Source organism: Trichoderma gamsii, assembly GCF_001481775.2.
Source record: "Trichoderma gamsii strain T6085 chromosome Unknown Scaffold_22.2, whole genome shotgun sequence".
NCBI classification, from domain to species: domain Eukaryota; kingdom Fungi; phylum Ascomycota; class Sordariomycetes; order Hypocreales; family Hypocreaceae; genus Trichoderma; species Trichoderma gamsii.
In genome coordinates, this window is record NW_020171359.1 from 224587 (window position 1) to 251137 (window position 26551).

Below are 26551 nucleotides of genomic sequence, written 5' to 3' on the forward strand. Positions count from 1 at the left end.
CTTTCCAGCTTGATTTAAAAGAAGTAAAATGTTTTCTTGAATAAAACACACGTTTCAAGTCTTCATAATTGTCTCTCTTGATAATCACCGAGTAATGCACGCGTGCCCGTGTCTATTATTCGATTTCTTTTTTTTGCTGTTGTGCGATTTTCAAATATGTACACCATCTGTTCCTCCCAAAAACCACTCATACCCGGTCCTTGACCACTGGCTCCCAAACGTTGATCTTCGGCTGCGTTCTGTACCCCCTCAAACGTTAGCTCAGATCCATCACTGTCTATATAGCCCGTCGTCCCCAGACAGGAACTCCTGCTTCGTCTTCAACTCACGTGTTGTACGTCTTGAAAGCGCCCCGCGTCATGGTATAGTTTGGCTTGGGCAGCGCCGGCTCAAAGTGTCGTGTGCCCGGCAAAATCAGGGGGTCCTCGGTGGGCGGCTTGTCGACAGCGTAGCTGATCCAGGCGTGCCAGCCGGGCTCGATATGACTGGCGTCGTAGTCGTGCTTGGCGTAGTCGACCCAGCGGGTGCGAAGGGGCAGTTCCTCGTTGTTCTCGTAGAACTTGTTGCCGGCGCGATCGGTGCCGATGAGGGTTCCGGCCTTTGTGTCACCTGTTTGCTGCAGTTAGAGGGGATTCTGTCGAGGGACGGGGAGAGACGAGGATGGGCGTACCGATGTACTGTTCGAGGAGAGGTGCGAGCGCTATGTGTTAGCTATGCGTCGTCGCTTGTCGGAAGGGCTGGATGTTAGAACATCCGGAGACGTACCAGCATCTGGCGGAAATAATCCTGCGCGGCAAATGTTAGCAGCTGGTGGCAATTGAGAGGGATTGGCGAGGCGCTTACCTTGATGCCAACCTTGCGCAGGTTGCCCAGAGTCCTTGTAATCGTCGACATGGTGGCGGTAGCGGGCAATTCCTACCGGTGATGAGGTTTGTTCGCTGGAATCTTGGCCGCGGGTGGGAAGAAGAGGTCATTGAAGCTTGGGTTGAAGATTCCCGCGAGCGCGGCAAAAGCTCGGCTGAATTGATTTGCTTCAAGCTCTAGATAGATAGCCGCATGCCGACGGGGTTTTTTTGGGCATGCAGTATTTGGATGATAGAGTTTTTGTTCTTTTTCTTTTTCTTTCATTTTGCAATTTTCATTGTCAATTGAACGCATAGAGCATGATTGTGCGTAGCTGCGCTCGTTGCGCCTCCAGAGCGCGAGTCCTTCGATCGAAGCCGAGCATTTCACCACCGCGATACCAGTTCAGAAGCTATGCGACACCCCATGGAGCTCCCACAGCGCCAATTCACAGCGGAAGCGCAGGGTTGCTGGCGCCGTTTGTGAGCGAATTGGATCGCATGGCACCGAGTTTCGATCTTCGGGGCGACCAGATTCGAATATTGAAAACACCGACGGAATTCTACGAGACGCTCAAGGTACGATGCGACCTACATAGAGAGACAAGCAGTTTAGGAGGCTGATGGAGTTTTGATGACTAGGATCGGATACGAAATGCGAAAAAGAGGATATTCCTGTCGACTCTATATATTGGAAAGTCGGAAAAAGAGCTCATTGAGACGCTGCGAGAGGCGCTGAGGCAGAACCCCGACTTGACGCTCAGCATCTTGACGGATGCGCTGCGCGGCACCCGCGAGTCGCCGAATCCATCCTGTGCTTCGTTGCTTGCGCCGCTGGTGGAGGAGTTTGGGGCTGATCGGGTGGAGATACGGATGTATCATACGCCGAACCTGACGGGGCTGAAGAAGCAGTATGTGCCCAAGAGGATCAATGAGGGATGGGGTTTGCAGCATATGAAGCTCTATGGCGTGGATGACGAGATTATCATGTCTGGGTATGTTGATGCTGCTGAACATGCGATTGATGGGCTTGAAACTGACGTTGGTGAAAGGGCGAACTTATCTATGGACTATTTTACAAACCGACAGGATCGGTATCACCTCTTTTCGTCCAGCGAGGTGACGGACTACTTTTGGAAGCTTTATAACGGAGTTACGTCGTTTAGTTTCCTTGTTCAACCGTCAAAAGAGGATGCGGCCGGTTTTACTCTTACATGGCCGGCAAAGAACTCTGCTCCGTCACCGCTGGAGAAGCCGCAGTCTTTTGTCAAGAGCACTACATCTACGTTACAAGCGTTGATATCTGCGCCCGAAAAGGTTCCAGATAATGATTTTAAGGATACTCGTGTCTATATGCTCGGCCAGATGTCTCAAGTTATGCGACCAGATACATCGACGGAGCTTCCTATACTGACGCGGATTCTGGAGAGGTTGTCTGAGCCAGCATATGCGGGATCGTCGTGGACGTTCACCGCAGGATACTTTAACCCTGCGCCGTCATTAACAAAGTTGCTACTGAACACAGCTTCGAATAACAACATTGTCATTACAGCAGCGCCGGAAGCCAATGGCTTTTACAAGTCAAAGGGAGTTTCTGGGTTATTACCCGATGCATATGTGCTACTCGCACGCCGCTTTTTGTATGCTGTTCAGCAACGTGGCCGCGAGGGGGACATTACACTGAAAGAGTGGCGCTTCGGCACGACTGGCCAGCCTGGCGGGTGGACATACCACGCAAAGGGCTTGTGGATCACGATGCCTGGCGAGGCGAACCCGAGCATGAGCATAGTGGGAAGTTCCAACTACACGAAACGAAGCTACTCGCTCGACCTGGAGGCTGGGACATTGATTGTGACCCGGAATGAGGCGTTGAAGGCACGGCTGGGAGAAGAGCAGAAATGGCTGCAGGAGCATGCGGCTGGAGTTACGATGGATGATTTTACAAGAAATGAGAGGAGGGTTAGTCTGAAGGTGAGGATTGCGATGTGGATTGTAAAGGTTGTGGGAGGCGCTTTGTGATTTGGGATACCTAGGGAAAAATATGGCGTGTTTGGATGTGAATGGCATGGGTTGGGTAAAAAAAGAGAGAGAGGTTATAAATATGAGATACCCGAATGGGATGAATAGATCTGGTGAGTACTATATGGGACTGTAAGAATTGGCGATTCATATCATTCTCCTTGCATTGTTGGACTGGCGATTCTGATTAACGATCCTCCACTATACAACAATTAGTCAATAGATGCTAAGTAAAAAGGCCCACTGTGCAATATTTTATTGGAATATCATATACGACACAGGCATTGAAGCGGCTATGAAACCAACCATGAAGCAATTGAGATGTTGCGCTGAAATTCCTGTCGGTTTCCACCTTCGAACACCACGCAGTTGTCACTTAGCCCATTTACGTCTATTTCAAGTCACCATGCATAAGGATCGATTGTCGCAAGAGGCAACCTAAAGTACCCTGTCTTTCTACAAATGAGGCATATTTCAATTGAGTTTACGGCGATAAGGATCAGCTGTCCGATGATGCCTGGTAGCCTAAGGCGCCCGCGATCAGCTTGAATCCTTCGCTCGTGGATATAAAAATGCAAACTCCATGACGTTGTCTAGACTTGAATTTCCCCGCACTGCACTCATTTTGCGACTTACACCACTATTCTGAGCTGCGCAACGTTCAAAATGGGTTCAACCGAGAAACCTATTATTCTGTACCATTATGAGGTCTCTCCTTACTCAAAGCAAGTCTTGTGGTATCTTGCTCTTAAAGGAATTAAATTCCAACAATGTGTATGAATGGAGTCCAGCCCTACAAGAAGGATATCTGACCACTAAGCGTAGATGCAACCACGCATAATGCCCCGGCCTGATCTCAGCCGTCTGGGCGTCAAATACAGACGTATCCCTGTTCTCACCATTGGAAGAGACGTTTATCTGGATACACGGCACATTATGGCAAAGCTCAGCGCATTGGAGCCAGGAAAAGGCGCTCGCCTTTCTGTTGCGACAACTCCTGAGCAGAAGGCGCTGCAACGACTTTTCCAAGTATTCATGATCGATTCTGGCCTTGCTAGATGTTTTGTACAGCTTATTTTATATAAAACTCGAGGCATGATGGATCCAGAATTTGTTAAAGATCGTACCGAGCTCATGAACGGTGCGTCGTTTTTCCTGCCTGAAGCTTTGGAGGCGATGAGGCCAGATACCATACGGAGAGTGAAGGATGGGTTTGAGTTTCTAGAACAGACACTGCTATCAGATGGGAGGGACTGGCTGCTTGGGACAACAGGGCCGACTGTTGGTGATATTGAGATGGCTTGGCCGCTGCTGTGGATGGAGAGAGTGCCTGGAGCGAGACCCGAGGAGTGGATTTCAGAAGCCAAGTTTCCAAAAGTATTCGCCTGGATGGAAAGATTCAAGAGCACTGCACAAAAGGCAGTGGATGAATTGGAAGAACTGAGGACGTTGACTGGGGAAGAGGCCGCAAAGTTGATACTGAGCTCGGACTTTCATGAAGTGGATGGGCAGTTTGACGAGACAGATGTGCTGGTTCAAAAGCAGAAACTAAAGAAGGGGCAGCTTGTGAAGATGTGGCCAACAGATACTGGATCGAATCATAAAGATGTGGGAGAGCTGGTGAGTGTTAGTGATAAGGAGGTGGTTATTGAGGCAAAGGTAGAGGATGGTGGGTCGGTGAGGATTCATGCGCAGAGACATGGGTTTGCTGTTGCACCTTGTGAGGACTAGTGTTTAAACACGCTGATATTATTTAAAGGATGTGAATATGACTTGAAAAGCAACTAAATAAAAAACTGGTTATTGTTTCGTTCCCCCTAATTCCATAATAGTCGCACTGATATGTAATACGAGTCAGTCTGCTCTTCAGTTCCGCCAACAAAGTTACCAGAGGTTGCTTAGATCACATTCTGGCCATTTGCTTCAAAATTTCAGCCACAATCTTGAACAGCGTCAGTAGGTAGGCTTATGGTCGCGACTATAAGAGCTGGGTCGTGATATGATCTTAATCGTGATCCTCTGGGATGGCTCACAGCCCAAAAGGGTGATCCTTCTCCTGATTGGCTCACTGCTCCATAGTTTATCCATAGGTATGTATCTTATGGTTGTTGGGTTGTAACACTTTCTCTCAGATTACCATCTCCCAGCGGGTTTTATAAGATCAGCCTCCGCAGCAGCATCTTTAAAATCAGTCAAAAACCTCCATCTACTAGTCCCCTTCCAACCCTTCTGTTTCCACGCGTTCACTGTTTCAGGAAAGAAGTCAATGACGTCCAAAAGGGTATTATCATGCGCAATTATGACAAAAACATCTTGACTCTCATCGAACGCTATCATCTTCAAGATAGTTGCTTCGGCCTCAGGCACATCGCGTCCCTCCGCGGCCGATAATTGGGTGTAGTAAGGCTCCGTGCGACTTTTTTTGGGGTGAATTTCTGCAAGGAGAGATCCAGGACAGACAGAGCCTGGTGAGTGTGGGGGATTTGAGAATGGAGATGGTGAGACTTCTTTTGGTATCGGTAGTTCGTTGGCCGGCCTCAGACATCCGCAATGGTGACAACCGTCTCCACCCATGAATATGAATGTCGTAGGCGTGGTCCGTGCTAAGGCACACATATGCCCGATGGCATGCTGAAGACGTCGATGAGCTTCTTACACCAATACGTAGCGAGACAAAATCATGACTTACACCGGGGGCGTCTAACAAATAAAAGCTGCCGTCACCGAAAAAGTCCATGGCGCGGAATTGACCAATCTTCAGCCCAGTGCGAAAGTCGATTTCACGTAGTAGTCTCCCTCTGTTTGTAGCATAGGATTAGCACCAAGCCGAGCCATTTGATGAACTGGAAATTGGAGACTGAACATACGCATGGTCGCTTTCAAGGATTAGACCGTTGGGATCCGCAGGATATCCTGGAAGAAGCTTGTTCTTGAACCCGGGGCCCACCACAAGCTCTGTAGTGGGTGGAAAAGTAGATGGGTCACCAGTATGGTCTGCATGCCAGTGGCTGTTTGTACGTGGTGTTAGTCTAAATACTGCGTAACTCATGCTTCTCATCATACCTCCATATAATGCTATTGATGTCGGCAAGTGCAAGACGGCCATCATCTTTAAGAATAGTAGCGACATCCTTCTCAGTCTTCATAATCAAATTCGCCATACCACTGCGAATTACTGGAGGGAATGACACCGTATCCTTCCGCAGGCCCAAATCAAAGAGAACTCTTTTTCCTTGATGACTCTCAATAAGAAAGACGTAGGATGGACAATTCAGGGTATCATGTCCAGTCAAGGGGTTTCTTATGAAGAATCCCAGCGGCACCTCAACATGAGTGGTACTGTCAATAACGGATACATCAACGACGTATTGAGATGGCGGAATTCCTAGGCTTGATACGGATTCATGTGTTTCGGCCATTGCTGTTAGAGAGAAGTACGGGGATGTGTTCTGAGAGTGAGGAACAAAGGAAAAATTCGGAGGGACCTGGGCAACAGCAGGGGAGCATATAAGGGATTGGGGGCGGCTGCATTTCTAATACGTCCAAAGAGTCATTGAAGTGGTTCCAGTACAGAGGAGCTTCAGATTCAACTTCGAGAGGCTAATTGTGTGGTTTCCACGCTGTGTGACAGGAGAGCTGCTTCCATGCTCTTGCTGCTGGAGTCAGCGCCACAGCATACGATTGATGCAACCAACCAATAGGAGAGTGGTTTCCCAATTAAGGTTGAGGGCAGCAGAGTTATCTTGATGTTGGCGACAATTAGTGCAACCAATGGGAGAGTGGTTTCTCAATCGGGCTGGTGGATAACAGCGGTGGCGGGTCGCCCCATGCCGCTCCACTCCGCAAGTCCGCCGGGCGAGTGGGACACGGACCCGAGTATGACGCCGGAACTGAACGCGCTTACACTGGCGTCTCAATCTTGTGTTAGTCCCAACCCGCACGTATGGCCCATGAGGTTGGTGCGAGGTATGCCTCACCATTGTGACTGGACGAGCTGGAAGGCCAAAAGTAGCTGGTCAGCGCTCTTTCCTTGTATGCAATGCGAGTACTTTATCGACAGGGACAACGGTCTTGCAGAGTACCGATACGGTCTATTACGCACTTGTGCACAAGCATTTGTATGCACTGGTACAGTAGCTTCCTGTTAAAAACAGAGACGAACGCAGTATCGTTGATCAGAACGAAGCCTACAACTGTTATTAACAGGGGGGCTTCTCCTAAAGGAAGAGGCGCCAGCTTGCCGCTCCCGGCGGGATGTCGCAGGCAGGTCCGCTTTTTAACCGAGAATATATCTTCAGCCGCCAAAACAGCCAACGAGAGAGAGGCTTCCTATTTCGGATAGCTGGGCAAATGGCTCTTTGAATGGGTTCCGCTAAACCGTAAGGCTTTAAATACAGCATCGTCTATCTTGCCAAATGGAATCCCAACAAAAGAAAAACAATCTGGTGTATCTTTTACGCCTTAATTATTTGGAATTCACTTCTGAAACCACGTTTCATTCTGGCGTTGTCCATACCGACTGAGCAACAATGAACTTTCCACAGCCTAAAGTCTCTCCATTACCTTCGGGTATCAACCTCCAAGGCAGAACAGTGTTGATAACAGGTGCGACAGCAGGCATGGGCTTAGAGACAGCGGGACAGCTGCTCAAGCTTGACGTAACGCACCTTATCCTTGCTGTGAGGAACGTATCAAAGGGCAATTCTTGCAAAAAGGAGCTGCAGAAAATCAATGCCAACGCAGCAATTTCCATTCTTGAGCTCGACATGGACGATTACGGAAGTGTACAAGCTTTCGCCAAAACGCTGCAGGAACAAGTCCCCACGATCGACGTCATGCTCCTTAACGCGGGTATTGGGCTGTATCATTTCGAACGTAGTCCGAGTGGACATGAACGGGTTATGCAAGTCAACTATTATTCAAACGTCCTGTTAGTTGCTACACTCTTGCCGTACCTTACAGCGAGTGCCGAGAAGACCGGACGCCCGACTCGCATCACCTGGGTCGGCAGCCGAATGTACTTCGACACGTCTTTGGAGAAGAAAGCACCGATGAAGGATAAAGAGTCGATACTTGAGCACATGGATTCAAAGGACTTGTTCCTCCCTAGCCAGAGATACAATGACACCAAGCTTCTATGCGCAATGTTCCTGTACAGTCTAGCTCCGCGACTCGATAGGAGCAAGGTTGTTTTCAACATGGTTTGTCCCGGTCTAGTCAAGACGAATATGAGTGACGTCCTGCCCTTCCATCTACGCATGGTCATGAATGTCATGAAACCTCTCCTAGGGCGACCAATCGAGGTTGGAGGTCGCATTCTCGTCAATGCAGCGGTGGTGGCAGGACCGGAATCGCATGGCGCATTCCTCGGAGATAAGGACATTATTGAGTATGACCTCCTTCGTCGTTGCATTCGAAAAATTACCTGGCAGCTAATCAGGAATACTCTGCAGCCCATCTCCATATCTTCTGTCTCTTGCTGGCAAAGCCGACCAGGAGAAGCTGTGGAGAGAAACAGTCACAGAAATGCAAGAGCTGACCCAGCTACCCGCCGAATTTCTTTGAAGGAGGTCTGAATAGACGTACGGGCCAATGCCGGTACGACTCCCCGTTTGGGTATTTCGCCGCCACTTATAGGAGGGGGTTCAGTCTCCTACGTTGTGGGTATAAGTCTGCCGAATCCAGAGAAGGTGCGACGGAGCTTGCGCCCCAAAGTAATGGAGGCAGGACGTTCCAGTTTTTTTATATCTGCTTTTAGATGAAGGTAGAGAGCGGCGCACTATGGATAGACTTTGTACTCTGTTAGGTTCATGAATAATCCAAGACTCGTCATCTGTACCGTAAAGGCTCGAATCAATGTCTACAGCCAACCGTAACGCTACGCCTTTCAATCCCGACCACACTACGATGTGGGGCAGTCAGCTACGTAGAATCGAGAAAACTCGGCTGGACACTCACGTGCTGCTATGAAATGCCGCTTGCGGCTCCGAAGCAAATCGATCCAATGCGAAACTAGTACTGTCCACCCAACTGCTGTATCTTCATTCGTCGTCCTATTCATTATGCCACTCGAATTCATCAACAACGAGAGCCTCCTTGACGATAGCGTGCGTAAACGGATTCGCCGACATGCGGCCTTGGGGAGAAACAAGGGAAAACGGTTGGATCGCACGTCGAGAAAGACGTCCTTCATGACCTCGTCTTTGCTCTGCAAGCCGGCGACCGTACCAGGAGCCACAGATGTGTCCGAAAATGTCTGTGTCATCGAGCGGCCTATTTCTGACGGCTTGATTCTCCCAGTCTTGCAAGCTGGGGAATCTAAAGTACGCGTCAAGGAAGGTGTGTCCACGATTCCACAAATCCGACATCCCATGGTCTTCACCTTGGCTTATTCGAACGCTTAGTTATCGCATTCATGTCTAGTACACAGCTCTCCCCTGCTCTGAGCAGTGGCCTCGACTACACCGGCCTTGGAAGCCCCCTTTGTGTACAATATATGCTTAGCGACGAAGCCTGTACATACCTTTTGTCCAACTTTCTGTATGTTTAAAGTAACTTTGTTACAGGTTTTCACTCTACAATGGCTACGGGTACCGTAAGCCTCAACCACTTCGTGAGCAAGCCGGATGGCGCATCGCAGGCAATGCAACACATGTCAAAGGCCTTCCGCCTGGTGAATCAGAAGTTGGCTAGCCAGAACGCGACTTCCGACTTGACCATCGCGGCGATAGTCAGCATGGCGCAGTATGAACAGCTATGGAATCGATATCGGGAAGGGTCTGTCCATGTACAGGGTTTGCGCCGGATAGTTCAGCTGCGTGGCGGGCTGGTGCGACAGCTTATGACGAGCCCATCACATCTAGTGCAGAAAATACTTCGGTATGTTTGCTCGGACCGGTTTTATGCGATGGCTCCTTGTATTGAGTAAGCTGTTCTAGTGTTGACCTCGACTACTCCTTACAATTGGGTTCACCAACTATGTTTACAGTCGATGAGGCCAAGCTGGTTTGCGATGTCGAAACTCGATTTCCTAGTTCACACTTGCGAGAGGAGGGTGAAGCGGACACCCTTTTTCTGGGCCAGTACGGGTTAGTGGGGTTGCCAGCAGCTTTTCAAGGCCTCGTCAGAGACACAGTGTTCCTGGCGTCACTACTTAACAGCAAAATTGGTGGCGCTGTGCCGAAACTGCACGCCGTTGAGTTCTACAAGAGCATGCTATTACTTGGATATCGCATAGTGGAGCTCAGGCCTCTGTATTTGTGCCATGGGGTCAGTCGGAATCATAAAAGGGTGCATCTGGGTTTGATTGCCTTCCTGCTCACGTTCCTGCAACGACCGGATCGTGAGGTTGCTAAAGGTGAGCCTTTGTCTAGGATGCTTCTTGAAGAGATCGGAAAAGATTCATCCACCAGGCAAGAGTCACAAGAGGCTTTTCTTTGGCTGCTTTTTATGGGCGCGGTCTCATCGTGCTTGCACGCTAATCCCTCTTGGATTTCAATAACAGCGCATACTTTGGATGGCTTGGGATTGAAGACCTGGGAGGATGTGAGAAACACGCTCGCTCATTTCCCTTGGGTTAATACTCTACATGACCCGGCAGGACGGGCGTTTTGGATACATCTCCAAGGGACACAGCTCAATGAATCAACGCCAGTGTAATTAGTCGCCGGCACCTATCTCCACCGTGCAGGAACAGTTGCTTGCTAAGGGACGTATCTAAACCAATCTTGCATAAACTGGGCCCCGGCGGATGATGATTCGTCTGGGATCTCGTCCTGAACAAGACCGTATTCCTGCAGAGCGGGAATGGCATATAAGTCTACCCACTCCGTGCACCTCCAGAGACGTTGGATCCCTTCTCCATCGTTATAAAAAACGTATTAATGTTCATAGATTTTCTCTCTGAAAGGCTCAACTCGGCCGTGTTTTTCGGGGGTTGAAGCTTTCTGCTACGGGGAGTGGTAGAGAGCTGGGAATCGACAGCAAGACCCGCAATTGATCTAAACCGAATAATCTTATGAGGGTTTACAGAGCATTTAAATTAAGAATATATAAATGTCTGCGCTGACTGATCTGTGTTTATTATTCCCTTCTTTTGAAGAAATAGACAGCTATGATCCTGCTAAAATGATTAAGGAACATTAAGAATGATGCCTATAATAGCAATCTAGGTTTGGTAACTGATAACTGATGTAGCCTAACTTATCGCTCAGCTAAACTCGAGCTTACCTTTTATAGTAGTGGAGTAGCCTATACGCGGTATGTGCTCCAGTCTTTAAAGATAAGAAGTTTAACAAAAATCTATAGGTCCAGATCCAGAGCGTTTAGCACAAGGTAAATTCGATACTTAGGGAAGCTCGCACCAGATCTTTCATATTACTATCTAATGAAAAATGTACACTCACCTAACCGCTCTGCTACAAAGTTTCACAACTTGTCTCACGCTTGATGTTTATCGTGTCATTTCAGGAAATGCTCCAGTACAATCCTCTGAGACCCTGAGATTCGGTGGCAAACTGGCCAAATTGTGATTGCCGTGCAAATAGGGGCCTACCAGATGTCGTCTCAACGGATGCCCAGTCAATAGCAGAACAGCTCGAAGAAACAGACTATCCAAAAAATCAGGGCAGCAGCTAAAGTTTTAAAACAACGAGCCGCTCTGCCTGACAGGATACTTCAATTAGTAATAGAGCAGCTTAAGAGCGATGAAGTACGAACACGGAAGCCGCCATGAATTGTCTCAATGCCCAATTAGCTCTTTCCGAGGATGTACTTCACTCAATAGCAGAACAGCTCAAATATACAGAGTACCCGATAAACAAGGCAGCAGCCGGGGTTTTAGAACGTCAAGCAGTCCTGCCGGATAGAGTACTTCAGTTGATGATAGAGCAGATTAAAAGCAAGGTCAAAAGTGCAAGAGTCGCAGCAGTCGAAGCGCTTAGCAGCCAAACCAACTTATCTAAGAATATGCTTCAGTTGATAGCAGAGCAATTGAGAGATGAGAACTCGAAAGTAATCTGGTTCGCAGGCCTAATTTTGAAAAATCAAGCATTCCTGTCTGAAGATATTCTTCAATCAATTATCAAACACCTCTCAGACTCCAACGACCACACAAGGGTAGCCGTTGTCAACATATTAATCAGTCAAGCTGACTTATCACAAGAGTTGCTTGAGCTGATAACCGATCAACTTATGGATCAGATGCCTGGAATACAAGAATCTGGGCTCCGTATTTTTGCGAACAGAAAAGGTCAGTTTGTACCGAAAAGAATCATTCAATTATTAGAGGCACAACTCGAGAATTGCTTCCGAGGCTATTGGCAACTATATGTGATGCTCGAAATTTTAGCTAGTCAATCATCTCTGACTAAACGAATATTTCAGCTAGTAGTACGGCAGCTAAATCATTCAGACCGAGACACTCGACGTGTAGTAGTAGAATTTCTCGAAGATCAGAGAGTTTTGCCAGAGGAGGCACTCAAAGTATTAGGAGGTTTCATTACTAAAGATCTTTATCGTGGAAAAGGACAGGGAAGAGGCAGCTAAGATTCTCAAAAGCTATTCATTTTACACGATTTCATATTAAGCTTGGTTGAGAGGCCACTTTACGCTTTTCATAGCTTCTGTTCATATTCAAGTTCTGAAGCACTTGAAACCCTCGGAGCCCAAGCGGTACTTTCTGAGGGGAGACTACAGCTAATAGTGGAATCTCCCTAAACGCGGAACAGTGGGAAACTAACTGAAGTGGTTGACGTTCTTTTTAGCCAACCTGAATTGTATACAGGAGTCTTGGAAACACACCTGATTTCATTTTACGTGACTCTACTGCGAAAGAGCTTCTCTGAACATCTGGTGTGGAATAGTTTGGTTTCTGGATCGTATCTGGTTGAAGATTCCAGACAGAACCTGGCATAAACTAGTGTCAAGTAGGAAGGAAATAGAGTTGGTTCAGGAAGTGCAAAAGAGGTTATATGCGGAGTGGAAAATGCCAGATAAGGGGTTTTCATGGAAAACATTATGGCATTCTTCCTAGTGTAAAATGTTATATATCAACTCATGTTAACGTCGTTATTTTTGAGAAAAATACTAAGATATACTATCAGTGTTACAATGTCACAACCTAGTCCCTTGGTATTTACCTTGTGCACTATCATTACATTTCACAGAGCCCTTAGAGTTTGAATGTGAAGGCGCCAATGGCCCTAAAAATTAAGGTTTCATTTCCACTGCTTACAGTTCTCTGATAAAGGTTTGATGACTTCTTTACATATTTCACCCCAAAACTCATTTGTATTCCAATCAGCTCCCTTCTTAGTCGACACTCCGTAGACGCAATATCGTATAGCATCTTCATACAGCAGCGGTGGAGTATTATAGTCGTCGTCTAACCACTGAGCAGCGAGAGACAGACGAGAGAAGTATCCCCCAGATATTTCGGCAGTTTTATCGGGGAACTGGTCTTCTAAGGACGTTTGGTGCCATATCTCTAGTAGTAAGATTCCAAGTTCCAAGAGAATAGACCTTGGCTCAGCATATTTCACCCCATCGGCCTCGCTATTGTCAATTTTTGCGAATACAAAGGCTCGACTGAAATCAACAAGAGGGGCTATTCCCTCGGGAATTGGATGTAGTATGAAGTATATCGAATTTTTGGACCATGTATGGCCCGACCACCGTGTTTGAGAGAACTGAAGCAAGCTCGAAGCAATCTTCGACGCGAGGAGCATGCTTGAGCGTAGAGGAAGCTTCATTGCGCGTGGATTATGTGATTCTGAAAGCACTTTTTCCAGCGTAATTTTCTGGCAGTTAGTCTTTTGCATAATGGTCTTCTCATTCGCTGCCACGGTACTCATTTGACTACTCTCGTGCAAAACGAAGGCGACGTGTTGTGCTTTATCGTGAGCTGTTACAATTGCAGCGCAAAAGTCGCTCACCGGAGAGAATTTCGTGAGACAATTTGGTTTTGGAGATTCTTTAGGGTCATGTCCAATAATTTGCACTCGAGATGGTTTCGATGGTTGAGCCCTGTCAAAATTGTCGTCTTGTATGCATTTGACAGACAATTCATGCCACCTCGCCTGAAACGGTGCAAGGAGCCTCGCAGTAAAAAGAAGCTGGAAAGCTAGCAAAGCCTCATTTCCTTCGTCCCACTGCTGCTTGGAGCTTAACAGCTTAGTGGCCGCATCAATACGGTCTTCGAGAAGGACGTGCGCATCGTGTTCATGTTCGCTGTGACACGTTTGAGTGCAAGAGGAAAGGGCAGAATATAGGCTTTTTGAGTATTTATGAATCCGACGGAAAGCTTTAGCAAGCTTGACATGATTAGATGATGGAAGCGAGTTGACTGGTTCGTGGCGATTCATCAATATTGTCTGCGAAAATGTGTGCAGAGTACTGGTGGCTGTATCGAGTTCGCCGATGCTCTGCTTTATCTCGCTGCTTTTAAGAGCAACTTTGAGACGGGGAAGGAAATCTGGCCTGTATTTCTTTGCAGCGAGATTTGCTTCTATGATTCCAGTGAGATCGTATGGGTTATCCTGCAAGAAACAGTAAAGGTCGTTTAGCAGATGTCTCCAAATGAGCTTTCACCAAAAGCTTCACGAACCTTGTGAGTGGGAATGACGCCGTCTAAATGCCTAGCCACTTCTTCCAACGTGGTTTGCATGTCTTGCAGTCTTCCGATCAACGCTTTGTAATTCTCGTCGCCCAAGAAATCCAGCACCTGGATCTGAATGTCCTTGTTTTGAAAGTATGTAAGAGGGTCCTCGTTCAGCAGCGACTCATCGTGATTACAGCCGCTGCGCGTAATAATGAGCCGAACTGTCTCCCGAACTGTCTGCTGCTGGAGTAGCAGAGCATTGGCAAGCTTGTTGACATATTGCCGCTTGCGAAACGCTACCAGGCTTTTATCGCTCGCGAGAAAGCCGGCACCAGAAATGAGGATGGGTATTGTCCGAAGAACAATCCCAAATACTTCAAATGTCGACATGTAGAATCTTTGTTATTCTAGCGCTTGTTATCATCTCATCATCTCATTGTCGAATGCATCAGCTGTTTCGTCGACGACATTCGTGCGGGGATAATCAGACTAGAGAGGATCTGATGGAGGTTTGACAGGGCTGTATAATTCGCCCCTCCCAGGCTTATAGAGAAGATACAATGCGTGAGATTACAAATCGGAATTGACAAAGAGAGAAAAGTCTTCAAAGAGTCAATAATTCACTTCTTAGACTACAGCTCACGTTCTGATTTGACAATATGAAATAGGATCGGTCAAAAGCGCGGCGCAGCATGCGTTTCTCTCCGTGCAGCGCTGGCTTGAGACTCTGTCCACGAGCGGAATCCAAGTATCAGGCTAATATTCGGCTTCCTGCAGCATGCGCATATTATCACGCTGATCAATCTTCCAATTGGCCTGCTCTCCCCGCTTTCAGCTGCTAGAAATGGCGATTTTCCACGTTGAAACAAGAGCCTAGCATTGCATTGTCTCATTGTTACACTACAAAACGGTTTACCGCATAAGTCGAGCAAATGCTATCCCAATTTTCAGTATCGCTATCTACGGAGACATTTCCTCTTTACTGATCTCATTCAGAGGCTGCCATGCCAGAGAGTCCTTTGTCATGGAGTCACTCGCCGATGTTGGTCTCGTAACCGTACAGCGGTTTAAGCTTCTTGAAGAAGTAAAACAGCTGGACTTGGTCACAAGCCAAATGCAAGAATGGCCAGCGAATTTATTTCGTGCCCAGTTTGACCGATTTGAACTTTGGGCGGTAAATCTTGGCCTGTTTGTTATGGGCCATGGATCGCTAGACTATAGAATTCGCGATTCTGAAAGCATGAGAGAGAGCATTTATAAGATGATACAAAATCTAAACAGATCTCTCGATGATGGTAAGAGCTGACTCACAGGCCATCATCAAGCAATCAGCTCATTTTTCGTATGAACATGCTCTCTAGTAGATATGATCTAACATTTATATCTCAGTCCTAGATTATGTCAATGGCAACACCGACCAGGGGGGCGAGGACTCCGATACAGACTCCGAGCTTGAATCGGATACTGATCTGCTGCTTGGTAGCATCAAAGACCCCATTGATCGCTTATACAAGCTGGCCGTTTGGATCCGCAATCCTGCAACAAGGCTGACGTCTTCTAAAGCTCGAAACTACAAGCAGATTGATGAATATTCCAACATAGACCTATTCGATTCTTATAAGAATCATGACTACGATTATGTTAGCTCTCTCTTTTTAGAGTATGAGAAGCATAGAGCTTTGCAAGAAAGCACACCAGTCGAATGCGAAGAAAAAGCTTCAGTTAGTGGCGATGCAGAAGTTGACAGCAGTGACCATGTCTGGGAGCCTATCCAAGGCGTCTTGAGTCTTTACAAGGACAAAGTATCAAAGGGCGCCGAATCATATCTTGTTCAGCGCATAGCCCGGGCCAACGGACGCAGGCGACAGCAATTTGCTTATTGGAAAAAACATAAAGACAAACTTCGCGAACATGCGTCGAACTTTGTGGAAGCTCCTACGCGCCAACTCATCGATGAAGAGCATATCATCAACGGCCATATGGGCGAGACAAAGACACCTTTATCAGTCACAACAGCTACCCAATTACGGCTCGCACAGGCTGCTGGACAAGATATTCTTGAAAAAGAGGGCGTGCTTAAGCTTGACGTCTCTGAGTATGCTCCATCCGCGTGGAATCCTAGCAAGGATACTGTCAGCTTTCCTCCGCCGCCCACAATCTCTACATCTGACAGCTTTTTCGAATGTCCATATTGTTTTACCATTTGCCCTATTTCTCTTCTGTCAGAGAAAGCGTGGAGGTAAGTCTCTCTTTACGAGTGTCATGACCGATGTCTCTCAAACTCTCCAAACTAAATTATGCTAATTTCTGGTCAAAACAGGGCTCACGTCATACGCGATTTGCGGCCTTATGTTTGTACTTATGAGCAATGCCTAAACTCTGAGCAGCTGTATGACACTCGTGACGACTGGATTCAGCATGAGATGTCTACGCACCAAAGGGTATTCCGCTGTTTCGAACACGAAGAAGAAGTATTTCCTACATTGGCAGCATATGAAGGACATGTTCAGGCTTGTCACAAACACAACGCAGTCTCTGCAAAGTTTGCAACCTCAACTATGAAACATGTCCATCGAAGCTGTCCTGTTTGTTCGGTAGCGCTGAGGTCGATGCAAAAGCTACAAAGCCATATCGCTCTTCACCTCGAGCGATTTGCCATGTTTTCCTTACCGCGACATACAGAGGGTTCTGAGGACAGAGAGACTGGTAGCAACGTATTTACTGATCACTCAGAAAATGAGGAGTCTTTTAAAATAGATCTAGACCTGGAATCGAATGTCGCTGATGAGTCCAGGGACAATCAACCCATGCCTCCAACCAGTATGAAGAGTGGAATCCCTTCCATCTTCACTGAGGACGAAAGCAGCGATGAAGACAGAAAGGTGCTGCATTGTGCAGTCTCCGGGTGCAACAAGACCTTCAAGTTCTCCAAGGAGCTTTCATATCACAAGGTCACTGATCACGAAATCTACAAGAAAGCATTGTTCTGTGAGTTCTGCATCGGAGCTGGTTCTATGACTGACACGTCCTTCCCCGATCCGGATTACTGGATGAGACACCTGAGAGATAGCCATCATAAGTGTACCACTTGCTACAAGACCTTCAGGAACGATCAAGCCTTTAATGATCATCTGAATCATTGTTCGGGGCCTCCGCTACGGGAAGAGGGCATTGCGCGCACGAACCTGAAGGAGTCCCGCGTCGACCGCCTCCCCCTTCAAGACTCGAAAAGCCACGATGAGGAGGACCTTGAACACGAAGCCCAGATACAGCGTCTGGCTGCGCTCATGAAGGATCTGGACACCGCCGGAGGAAGCCGCCGAAGCCGCGTCGTCTATGACGATAGCACTTATCGGTACGACGATTCTCCTAAACAAGTCCAGGATGGTACGCATCCGCAACTGGAGTCTACGGCTCCCTCAGTTCATTCAGAATTCGAACTCACAGAGAACACTCCACCGGTTTCTGAGGCGCTTCTGCCCATCTACAGCCAGCTCCTAACTCTTAAAAAAAATCTCTTCAGAGTTAGAAACACTGGTGGCGTCTCTGCAGGCAGTAGAGAGCTTTTACCTTACAACATGAAGGTATGGATCATCGGAGAATTACAATTCTGGAGCGGTAACTTGTTCCTGTACTGACATTTTCTTCCTTTCTTTTCAATAGCTTAACTCTATCGATAACCAAAGGGTAGAGGGCAAGTTTGTTGTTGATGGCGATGTTCCTGAAGGCCAAGACCGTGTCAATGAGCTCCTTGCCGAGTGTTTCGACCTCAGCCACGATATGAGGGCCAAAGCAGGCACACCAGAGCACTCAGTTGGTCTCCCTCCCATTGATTGAAACCATATGTCTAATTGACCAAAGCCCCAGCCCGTGTCTGGTAACTCTGTCGCTAGCGACTATCTTGATGCCGACCGTCACGATGAGATGGCTCAAATCGCAATTTCGAGCCGCCAGGAGTTGGCTGGCAGAGACAAGCAAGTAACTAATTATACAAATAAAGTAAAAGTAAGTACATATTGCACATGCGCCTTCTTGAAACTGTTGGCTAAAACAACATTTACACAGAGCCATTTCCAGGATAAGCCTGAGATTTATGAACGATTTCTCGACATCTTACAAGTCCATCAGAGAGAACAAAGCCAGGCACAAGATCTTGTCTCTCAAGTGACTACCATCTTTGACTCGGCACCTGAGCTCTTGGAGGACTTTAAAACGATCGTTTCGAAGCTTAACAGCGGTGTATCCGATTCAGAAGATAAACAGCGCCGTGGCGCCGTCGAATTTAACGACGCGATTAGATACGTTAACAAAGTCAAAGTAAGGATCCATTCTCTACTGCATCTACGTATACACCGTTGACGGATGAATTCGTACAGCTCCATTTCCATGACAAGCCTGAGATTTATGAACAATTTCTCGAGATTGTAAATACTTGGCAAAGAGAAAAACATCCAGTCAAGGATATCTACACCCAGCTTGGGACACTCTTCAATTCTGCACCTGAATTGTTTGAGGAATTTGACATATCATATTTAGAGCAAGGTGCAGCTGCTGGATCCAGCTACACCTCTCAGCTACACAAATCTGCTCACATGGGGAGTTCTCCTGAGCAAGTCAAGGATGGTACGAATCTGCAAGAGGAGCCTCAAATCCCTCAAATGGACAATCATGACGACGATGAATCAGAAAATCGGGATGGACTCTCAACAACTGAAAAATTTAACTCACTGGAAGTGGCCGAAGCCGCCATGGCATCTGGAGAACTCCCCCAAACTGTCTTGGAGAACTCTGAGAATATCATACAGTCGAAGCCTCTTTTAGTAGGCAAGAGCAGCGAACTGGTCCAGCCGGCTCTACGGGGCCACGATCGGCCCTCAAGCATGCCTGGTAGCCCTCAAGATGCCAAGGCCGTTTCCTCTGATTCCAATCCAGAGCATGCCCAACACCTCCTTTCGGACGTCCAACCTCCTGCCGCTAGTGTTGAAAGCGATGCCGGATCTAAATCTGGCCACATGGGGAGTTTGACTGAGCGTGCCGCGGAGTGGACGGATGAGGACGAAGCTACACTAACCCAAACCGTAAGAGAAGCAAAGAAACTAGTTGAAGAAGAAGTAGAAACGTTTGGCCTTATGTGGAGATCACTGGACAACGATGTTGAGAGAGAAATTGAATTGGAGAATGAAGATGGGCATGGCGGATCAGAAGCACTAGACTTGGCACGGAAAATGGGATTTGACAGGTTGGAAGTTGAAACGCTTAAAGATCAGTTCGACAAGGAAACCTTAAGCGGAATGAAAATCGAAAGGGCGCGAGACCTGTCAACTAAAATCAGATCCTGGGATTTGATTTACGTGCAAAAGGTCATAAAAGATATACAAGCGAATCGGGAAAAGCGGGAAGCGAAAAGGGAACTGGAGAAGCTTGAAGCAGAGCATAAAGCGGCTGTTGATGAGCTTGACAGAAAGTCAGCGGCATTGGAAGAAGCCAAAAGAAAGGCAAATGAAGCTGATGAGAAAGGAGGAGCAGAACCAGCCCCCATCAAGTTTAAAGATGCTGTCGGCCGAAAGTTTAGCTTCCCCTTTCATTTGTGTAACACTTGGCCGGTATGTTCTCGAATAAGGCTTGGGTCTACCAAAATATTTGCCTTGGTCTCATCCTAGTCATGACAAGCTAACATCTGTATAAACAGGGCATGGAAGAATTGATAAAGCAGGCGTTTCTGCATGTCGATGTTATAGGACCTCACGTCCAGGAGGGCCACTATGACTTGATTGGCCCTAACGGCGAAATCATTCTCCCAGTTGTTTGGGACAGAATAATTGAGCCGGGCTGGGATATCACTATGACCATGTGGCCCCTTGATAAAGCTCCGCCTGTCAGTGGCCCTAAACTGCCTCCGGGGATGCCATCATTATCGCCGAGGCCGGATAGTCATGGTCCTCCGCCGCCGACGATTGGAATTCCACCGCTCGGTCGACCACGGCCTGGTATCCCAGGGATGCCAATGCCGCCTCCGCCTCCACGTGGGCCACCAGGTATATCTCCCAACATTAAGATAGTGAACGCTGCGCCACAACAAAAGAAGAAGAGCAGCTCCAGCAGCCGCAAGCAAAACACTTCCATGCTCAATTTCTTATCTGGAAACGTCCCTGCCAAAAAGAAGGGACCCAAAAGGGAATCAGACAAGGATGATCCTGGGTCCCCAATTAGCCGTCCCGACAACAGATCAGATGGCGACGCAGAAAACAGCGGCGCAGAAAACAGCGACGCAGAAAACAGCGACGCAGAAAACAGCGAAGCGGAAAGGCGCAATGCGGCGGATACCGCTGTCATTAACGCCGCTTCAATACAGTTGGCCAACATTGGTGCCGAGTTTCGATTGATATTGCGCCCCTTATGTTTGGACTACATTGATGCGCCCCCAAAAGACCCTAAGAAGCGGGAGGATGAATATAAGAAATTATCTGAAATTGTCATACAGCGAATTCTTTTGAAATTGGATAGCATAGAAACTGAGGGCATTCATGAGATTCGCCAGAAACGAAAAGAACTCGTTCGAGAAATCCACGAGATGCTCAAGCGACTGGACGCCGCAAAGGCATCATCGGAGGCGGAAGGTGAAGATGCGGCTGAAATGTCTGAGAAAGAAGAAGAGGAAGAAGAAGCGGATGGAAGCGAGAGGGCGGCTCGAGTCCAACTACAGAAACTTGCGCAAGCTAACGCAGATTTTTGGCCTAGCATGCCTAACAAGCCCATGGACAAGGCAGATGAAACTCGAAAAGACGCAGACATGAACATAGAAGATGTGGCCCGTTTGAATGGTCGGAATAGGCCACTGGAGACAGATGGAAAAGTAAACTTGGAGGAAGTAGCTGTAAGAGAGGCTGAAGCAGTAGTCGCAGCCGCAGCAGGGACAGGAACCAACGACAGCGCTCCAGGAATGATATATATACGGAGGTCTAAAAAGTCTATGCGAGAGTAGCTCTTTGCGTTTTCATCTTTCTTTCCTTCGGCTTCTCTTTCTTCTTTTCACTACGTGTCCTATCTATTGTTATTTTCCTTTGATTCTGTGTGTGATATACTTGGCTCATCCTTATTGTTTGAACGTGTTTTGTTTGAACGTGTTTTTCTCCCCGTTCTTACTGTTTAAGATACATGAGCGAGAAAGCTTTTTTGCCTTTTCTTGGTATAGATCTTTGTGTCACTAGCAAGCAACAACAGCAACGAGAGCAGCGGCATCTTCTTTACATATCCCCACAACCCCACAACTCCCTTTACAAAGCTGTGCAGAGACTTTGACAGGTCATGTGGTTCGTCTTCGAGAAGAAGAGGCTCGGTAAGGGCACTCTGGCTACTCTTAGTGCGACAAGTGTACATGAATGATCAGCCTTCTCACGTTTCTATGGTTTTCATAGCCACAAGCGTATCTAGTCTCAAAGAAATCCAGACTCCACAAATTCAGTGGCAGCTTTGCAGAGTGCAGATGTCTTTCAAGTGTGAGAATCGGTATTGACAAGTTATTTCGCCTCAGGATCGCCTGGAAAGCTCAAGCTGTCTAGCGAATAGTCCGGACTAATACCTCCGAGGGTGTGATAGTGACAACCAACTTTTGTTCCATGGACGCTTGTTATCAGCCGATAATGGAACACGGCGTTCAGAAGTAAAAAAGCCACTTACTAAAAAAATGCTTTGAGATATTCTGGCTCCATTACTACGAGAAGCGAAGCAAGATCAGAACCATTGTAGTAACGATCTGGATGAAGACACTCATGAAAAGAGTTGCGCATACTTAGTTTTGTTAGTGAGTTTAAAAGACGCACGTTTTGTGGTTACTTTCAATGCTTTAAGAGACGCAATAAACGCTGCGAGCCGGTAGTTCATTTGAAAGCCAGCTAGGCTGAGAGAATTGAGTGAAGTAAGTATATCTAATATGAATCATCAGGTACAGGTTTCGGGATGCCTGAGAGAGCCAAAACTCTCGCCATTAAGCTCTCTAGCTTTTCGTTGTCCGCTCCTCCTATTGTAACACCGCCATGACTCAGCCCGATGGTTTCCTCGCGTACCCAGCTGCAGATAATAAGCGCTCCATCCGCTATTTCAGCTTTGAAGGCCCTTTCAAAGTCAGATCTTGAGCACGTAAAATATTCTGTTATCATCGTGGCGTTATTCAGCCCGCGCTGTGTAAAATGTCCGGCAAGCGGACCCAGAGGATGCGTCCCAGTAACGCGGACATTCAGATCAATTGTATAATGCTTCCCATCGTCGCCTGTCACAATATCTGCGCCAGCAGGTCCATAGTAACCACGTTGATACAAATACTTGGCGATTTGCTTCATGGTTTCAGCGTACTTGTGCTTCAATGCCTCTTGCTCTGGGTAGGAAATCTGGCCTCCGATCCAGTAGCCTCTGCTATCGAAACGTTGTTGGCAGCAAGCGTTGAAAATTGCACGGCCTTTTTGCGTGATAAACATCGATAGGGCCACTACTCTACCAGGAATATAGTCTTGTAAGATAAAAGAGCTGGGATATAGGTGGCTGTTTATTTCATTGATCTGCCGAAGCATTTCTTGAAGCTGCCCGCCAAGGATCTTCTTAATTTGTTCTCGATGAGCCTCTGATGTGACGGCAAAGACGCCTTTTCCTGAAACCGATTGATTCAACTTGACGAAAAAGGGAATTTGATATGTTTCGAGGGGCTCTAGCATTCGCTGCGTCGCTTGCTGAACCTGTTGAGGGTCCTGGATATCACCTGGACCTATTCCCGCGTCAACGACGACCGTGGGTGGCGTTGGGAGCCCCGAAAGTGCCAGTCCTCGCTTTGACAAGAGCTCATAATGAGTGTCAGGATCTACTACATGTGGAATTGTCAATATGCTATCTGTCGGTACAACTACTGCGATTCCAGGTTCGGGGCTCAAGACGATGTCGGCAGGGCTAGTAACGAAGCTTAACTTGGGTATCTGGTCGTGGCGCATTTGTGAAAATGTTCTCTCGAGTTCCACTTGGTTTGGGCTCTCTTTCTTGTCTCCAAATGTTGAAATAGGCAAAATTATGTGAAGCTTGCCAGCGAAGAAGCCATATCGCTGAGCTAGGCCCCTCACCACCATTTCCATAAGAGCATTAGGATCAGCTGTCGACTTCATCTCCGTCTCTAACCCGAAGTTGTAGACAAACTTGGCAGGTAAGCCTTCGTCAGCCTTAAATCCAAATGGATAATAGAACAGATCCGGGCGCGTGTTGCCATCATTGTCGACAGCATATAGATCATACATAGTATAATCGAGCGAAACCGGGGCCTGTACCAGCATATTTAGAACAGTAAGTGCGTTGGATCAGTTGAGAAAAGATTTGTTTTTGACAGCCAAGTTCAAGCTCATGTCTTTTCTTCCCTTTTTCTTTTTATATAGACTACTTGCTGCTCTTAGGGCTTATATAGGCTTACTGCTATGTTTGTTAAAGCTTGGCGATAGTGGCGATTAAATAGAGTTAGATTACAAAACACGCTGCCATTTCCAAACCTTCCTGAAGATTGTATCATTGTTGGCCACTGCTTAAGTTTCTCATGCGAGCATACTTGAAACGAAACGAAAAAATCAAGATAGCTTTGACCATAGTTAATTAGCCATAATTCTATCGCTAACAGTAACTGCATTAGTATGTATGGCATTTCTGGACTGCCTGCTTGAAAATTAAAACCCGATTCAGACTCATCTTTTTACAATTATAAACTTAAAATTCGCTTGTTCGAGCTTCACCGTGCCAAATTCTGACTTGTAAGCATTACGCTTACTGCCTACCTCCCATAAGACTGGGGCCAGAGCACTTAAGTAGTGTTATATTGACTTTTGACTACTCGGATATAGCGCACTTGACATATGCATTGTGTCTCTGCTGGTTGACGTATATTTTTATTGTCTCTAGAATAGCACTAGCAGTGTGTATTATGAAACTGAGTCCGCCGTACGGCCAAGAAGATATAAGCCACAATGGTGTTTCTGCCTCGTGATGCCAGCAGCTTCAAGATTATAAGATACAATGGACTCCGATATTAGACAAGACCATTACTCGCATAATTAGCATTCTACGCTAGACTCTGAGGACAACAATTAAAGCTGTCGCAAATATGGCATCATGCAAGAAGTCTTCGCTCCAACTTCATTTGTATCCACAAACCACAAAATATTCGCGTTCCGAATTAAGCTTGCAATCCAGGCTTATATACAAAATAAACAACTCAAGTTACAAGTACACAATGTCGACAGCCCATAAGCATCAGTCAACTGCCAGAAATGGCAAGTCATTGTAAAAGTCAATCTTTCTGCCTCCGTGTCCCATAATTTCTTGAGCTTTCTCTCTTCGGAGCTTGGTAGCTTCAGCATTCGTTACCACCACAAATTCATGTTCTAATAGTTTCATTCCTAAGGGGACACCGCACTTTTCCGCCATAGAGTCAGAAGTGACTTGTTCGACGTCGACAATCAGCGATTTCTTAACCCCAAAGACAGGATCATGCGACTCGAAGCGATCACCCCGTATTGTGAGAGCTCTAAGAGGAGAAAACCCGGTTAGCGAGTACGATACATCGGGGTATAGCTTCATTGCTGGAAACATACGTGATGAGATGATCGTATCCTGGTTTATCAAACATGAAGTGAACGTGGGCTGGTCGGTATGGATGGCGGCCCATAGCTCTAAGAAAGTCACCAACAGGGCCATCCGTTGGAACAGGATATGCAACGGGGACAATAGCCTTGAACCAGACTTGGCCGTTTGCATCAGTTTTCAGCACTGCACGGCCATGTGGGTTCTCTCGATTTTTGTACTGCACGTCGTAGAAACCCTTGGAGTCTGATTCCCAAACATCCACTTGCATGTTCTGCACCGGCTTGCCGTGGAGATCTTTGACAGTGCAGTGAACTAGCATTGGGATGCCATCGGGATCAGTCCCAATGTCATCTCCATTGGACATGTGATGTGCATCGTGGGTATGAAAAGGGCCGAGCACTGTGCCTTCAGTTGCACCGTCAGGCTTGGGATGATCAATAGAGTCCACGAGAAGCGAGAGGCCAATGACATCGGACAAAAGAACAAACTCCTATATGACGATTAAAAGTTGTTTAATTCAAGACTCTTTTTACTCTTGCAAAAGTAAGAGTATTCGAGTGACAACAAACCTGTCTTGTTGGAGAGCATTTCTGACCACATGCAGCTAAGAAGTCTACTGCGTATTCCCATTCTGCCATACTCAATCTTGTCTCGCGTGCAAAGTCATGTAAATGACGAACAATAGCCTCAGTTAAATATCGTAAACGAGGATTTTTAGCTCCACTATTGACAATATTAACGTTGTCCGTGATGTTGTCAGCAGTCAAATCCTTCATGGGAGGAAAGTCGCATTGGTCGGGATCCATGACTGTGACCGTGTTGGTTTGGTGACGGTATAGGGACGCTATAAGACACAGATAAGAAAAAGAACTTTAGGGAAGATGCATGGGATGTTTGACTGATGGTAGAGAATCTTATATGATACCATGATCTTACCTCTTCTTATAGAAACTCAGTGTTTATTACCCCATAATTCCCCGTGTTCCCCAATGCGGGGATGATGAGACAACTCGCCACTTTTTTTGTGTCAACTCCGCATTTGCCCAATGCTCTCATAATAGAATATGGAGTGATCTGAATGTTGAACTGATACGTGTCTGTAGCCGTATGAGCTCAATTATTGATCTCGGGACCCCGGTATGAGCGGACCGCAGCAACCGATCCGCCTTGACCCGAACAATCCTACCTTGACTCGACCAGCAGTGCCAATTACCATTCTATGGATAAGTATTCAAGTGAATAAAAGTATTACGTCTTAGCATTCAAAGTCAAGGCTCTATATGTGACACATTGTTCAATTCCAAGTGTTTGAAACGAATGACGGCCGTTGGCTCTTGGATTGCAGAGCAGCGAGGCTCGAAATGTACCTAGGGGAATTGATTGAGGATGTCCGCTTTTATAAAATAAATATAATAAAGAATCCAAAAGCCCTACTCCGATTTTAATTCAATAGCTGTAAAGTCACAATGTGACTCTATAGCGACAC

At 46.9% G+C, this 26551-nt stretch overlaps 10 protein-coding genes across 10 annotated transcripts; 5 read left to right on the top strand and 5 right to left on the bottom strand.

The window, feature by feature from the left end:
* Positions 1 to 325: 325 nt before the first annotated feature.
* Positions 326 to 894, bottom strand: TGAM01_v206495 (NADH-ubiquinone oxidoreductase subunit; the record flags this gene model as incomplete). Its single annotated transcript, XM_018801737.2, has 4 exons — positions 326 to 609; positions 671 to 677; positions 766 to 786; positions 844 to 894. The coding sequence occupies 4 exons, from the start codon at positions 892 to 894 to the stop codon at positions 326 to 328; spliced, it is 363 nt and encodes a 120-aa protein (XP_018665052.2).
* A 269-nt stretch (positions 895 to 1163) lies between these two features.
* On the top strand, positions 1164 to 2861 carry TGAM01_v206496 (phosphatidylserine synthase; the record flags this gene model as incomplete). The annotated part of the gene is made up of 2 exons (XM_018801736.1): positions 1164 to 1421; positions 1485 to 2861. 2 exons carry the CDS (start codon positions 1164 to 1166, stop codon positions 2859 to 2861), a joined length of 1635 nt encoding a protein of 544 aa, XP_018665051.1.
* Positions 2862 to 3527: 666 nt separating this feature from the next.
* On the top strand, positions 3528 to 4592 carry TGAM01_v206497 (glutathione S-transferase; the record flags this gene model as incomplete). Its single annotated transcript, XM_018801735.1, has 2 exons — positions 3528 to 3635; positions 3687 to 4592. 2 exons carry the CDS (start codon positions 3528 to 3530, stop codon positions 4590 to 4592), a joined length of 1014 nt encoding a protein of 337 aa, XP_018665050.1.
* Positions 4593 to 4994: 402 nt separating this feature from the next.
* TGAM01_v206498 (hypothetical protein) lies at positions 4995 to 6280 on the bottom strand (the record flags this gene model as incomplete). Its single annotated transcript, XM_018801734.2, has 4 exons — positions 4995 to 5492; positions 5551 to 5659; positions 5729 to 5869; positions 5925 to 6280. 4 exons carry the CDS (start codon positions 6278 to 6280, stop codon positions 4995 to 4997), a joined length of 1104 nt encoding a protein of 367 aa, XP_018665049.2.
* A 1110-nt stretch (positions 6281 to 7390) lies between these two features.
* Positions 7391 to 8437, top strand: TGAM01_v206499 (hypothetical protein; the record flags this gene model as incomplete). Its single annotated transcript, XM_018801733.1, has 1 exon — positions 7391 to 8437. The coding sequence occupies one exon, from the start codon at positions 7391 to 7393 to the stop codon at positions 8435 to 8437; it is 1047 nt and encodes a 348-aa protein (XP_018665048.1).
* A 486-nt stretch (positions 8438 to 8923) lies between these two features.
* TGAM01_v206500 (hypothetical protein) lies at positions 8924 to 10147 on the top strand (the record flags this gene model as incomplete). Its single annotated transcript, XM_018801732.1, has 5 exons — positions 8924 to 9200; positions 9266 to 9376; positions 9428 to 9740; positions 9800 to 9949; positions 10099 to 10147. 5 exons carry the CDS (start codon positions 8924 to 8926, stop codon positions 10145 to 10147), a joined length of 900 nt encoding a protein of 299 aa, XP_018665047.1.
* Positions 10148 to 13078: 2931 nt separating this feature from the next.
* Positions 13079 to 14850, bottom strand: TGAM01_v206501 (hypothetical protein; the record flags this gene model as incomplete). Its single annotated transcript, XM_018801731.2, has 2 exons — positions 13079 to 14398; positions 14467 to 14850. The coding sequence occupies 2 exons, from the start codon at positions 14848 to 14850 to the stop codon at positions 13079 to 13081; spliced, it is 1704 nt and encodes a 567-aa protein (XP_018665046.2).
* Positions 14851 to 15484: 634 nt separating this feature from the next.
* TGAM01_v206502 (hypothetical protein) lies at positions 15485 to 21442 on the top strand (the record flags this gene model as incomplete). Its single annotated transcript, XM_024549878.1, has 8 exons — positions 15485 to 15755; positions 15850 to 16699; positions 16781 to 18044; positions 18124 to 18273; positions 18322 to 18465; positions 18526 to 18777; positions 18837 to 20063; positions 20150 to 21442. The coding sequence occupies 8 exons, from the start codon at positions 15485 to 15487 to the stop codon at positions 21440 to 21442; spliced, it is 5451 nt and encodes a 1816-aa protein (XP_024405352.1).
* Positions 21443 to 22385: 943 nt separating this feature from the next.
* On the bottom strand, positions 22386 to 23768 carry TGAM01_v206503 (hypothetical protein; the record flags this gene model as incomplete). Its single annotated transcript, XM_018801729.1, has 1 exon — positions 22386 to 23768. One exon carries the CDS (start codon positions 23766 to 23768, stop codon positions 22386 to 22388), a length of 1383 nt encoding a protein of 460 aa, XP_018665044.1.
* A 964-nt stretch (positions 23769 to 24732) lies between these two features.
* On the bottom strand, positions 24733 to 25871 carry TGAM01_v206504 (hypothetical protein; the record flags this gene model as incomplete). Its single annotated transcript, XM_024549879.1, has 3 exons — positions 24733 to 25006; positions 25074 to 25555; positions 25635 to 25871. 3 exons carry the CDS (start codon positions 25869 to 25871, stop codon positions 24733 to 24735), a joined length of 993 nt encoding a protein of 330 aa, XP_024405353.1.
* Positions 25872 to 26551: the final 680 nt, after the last annotated feature.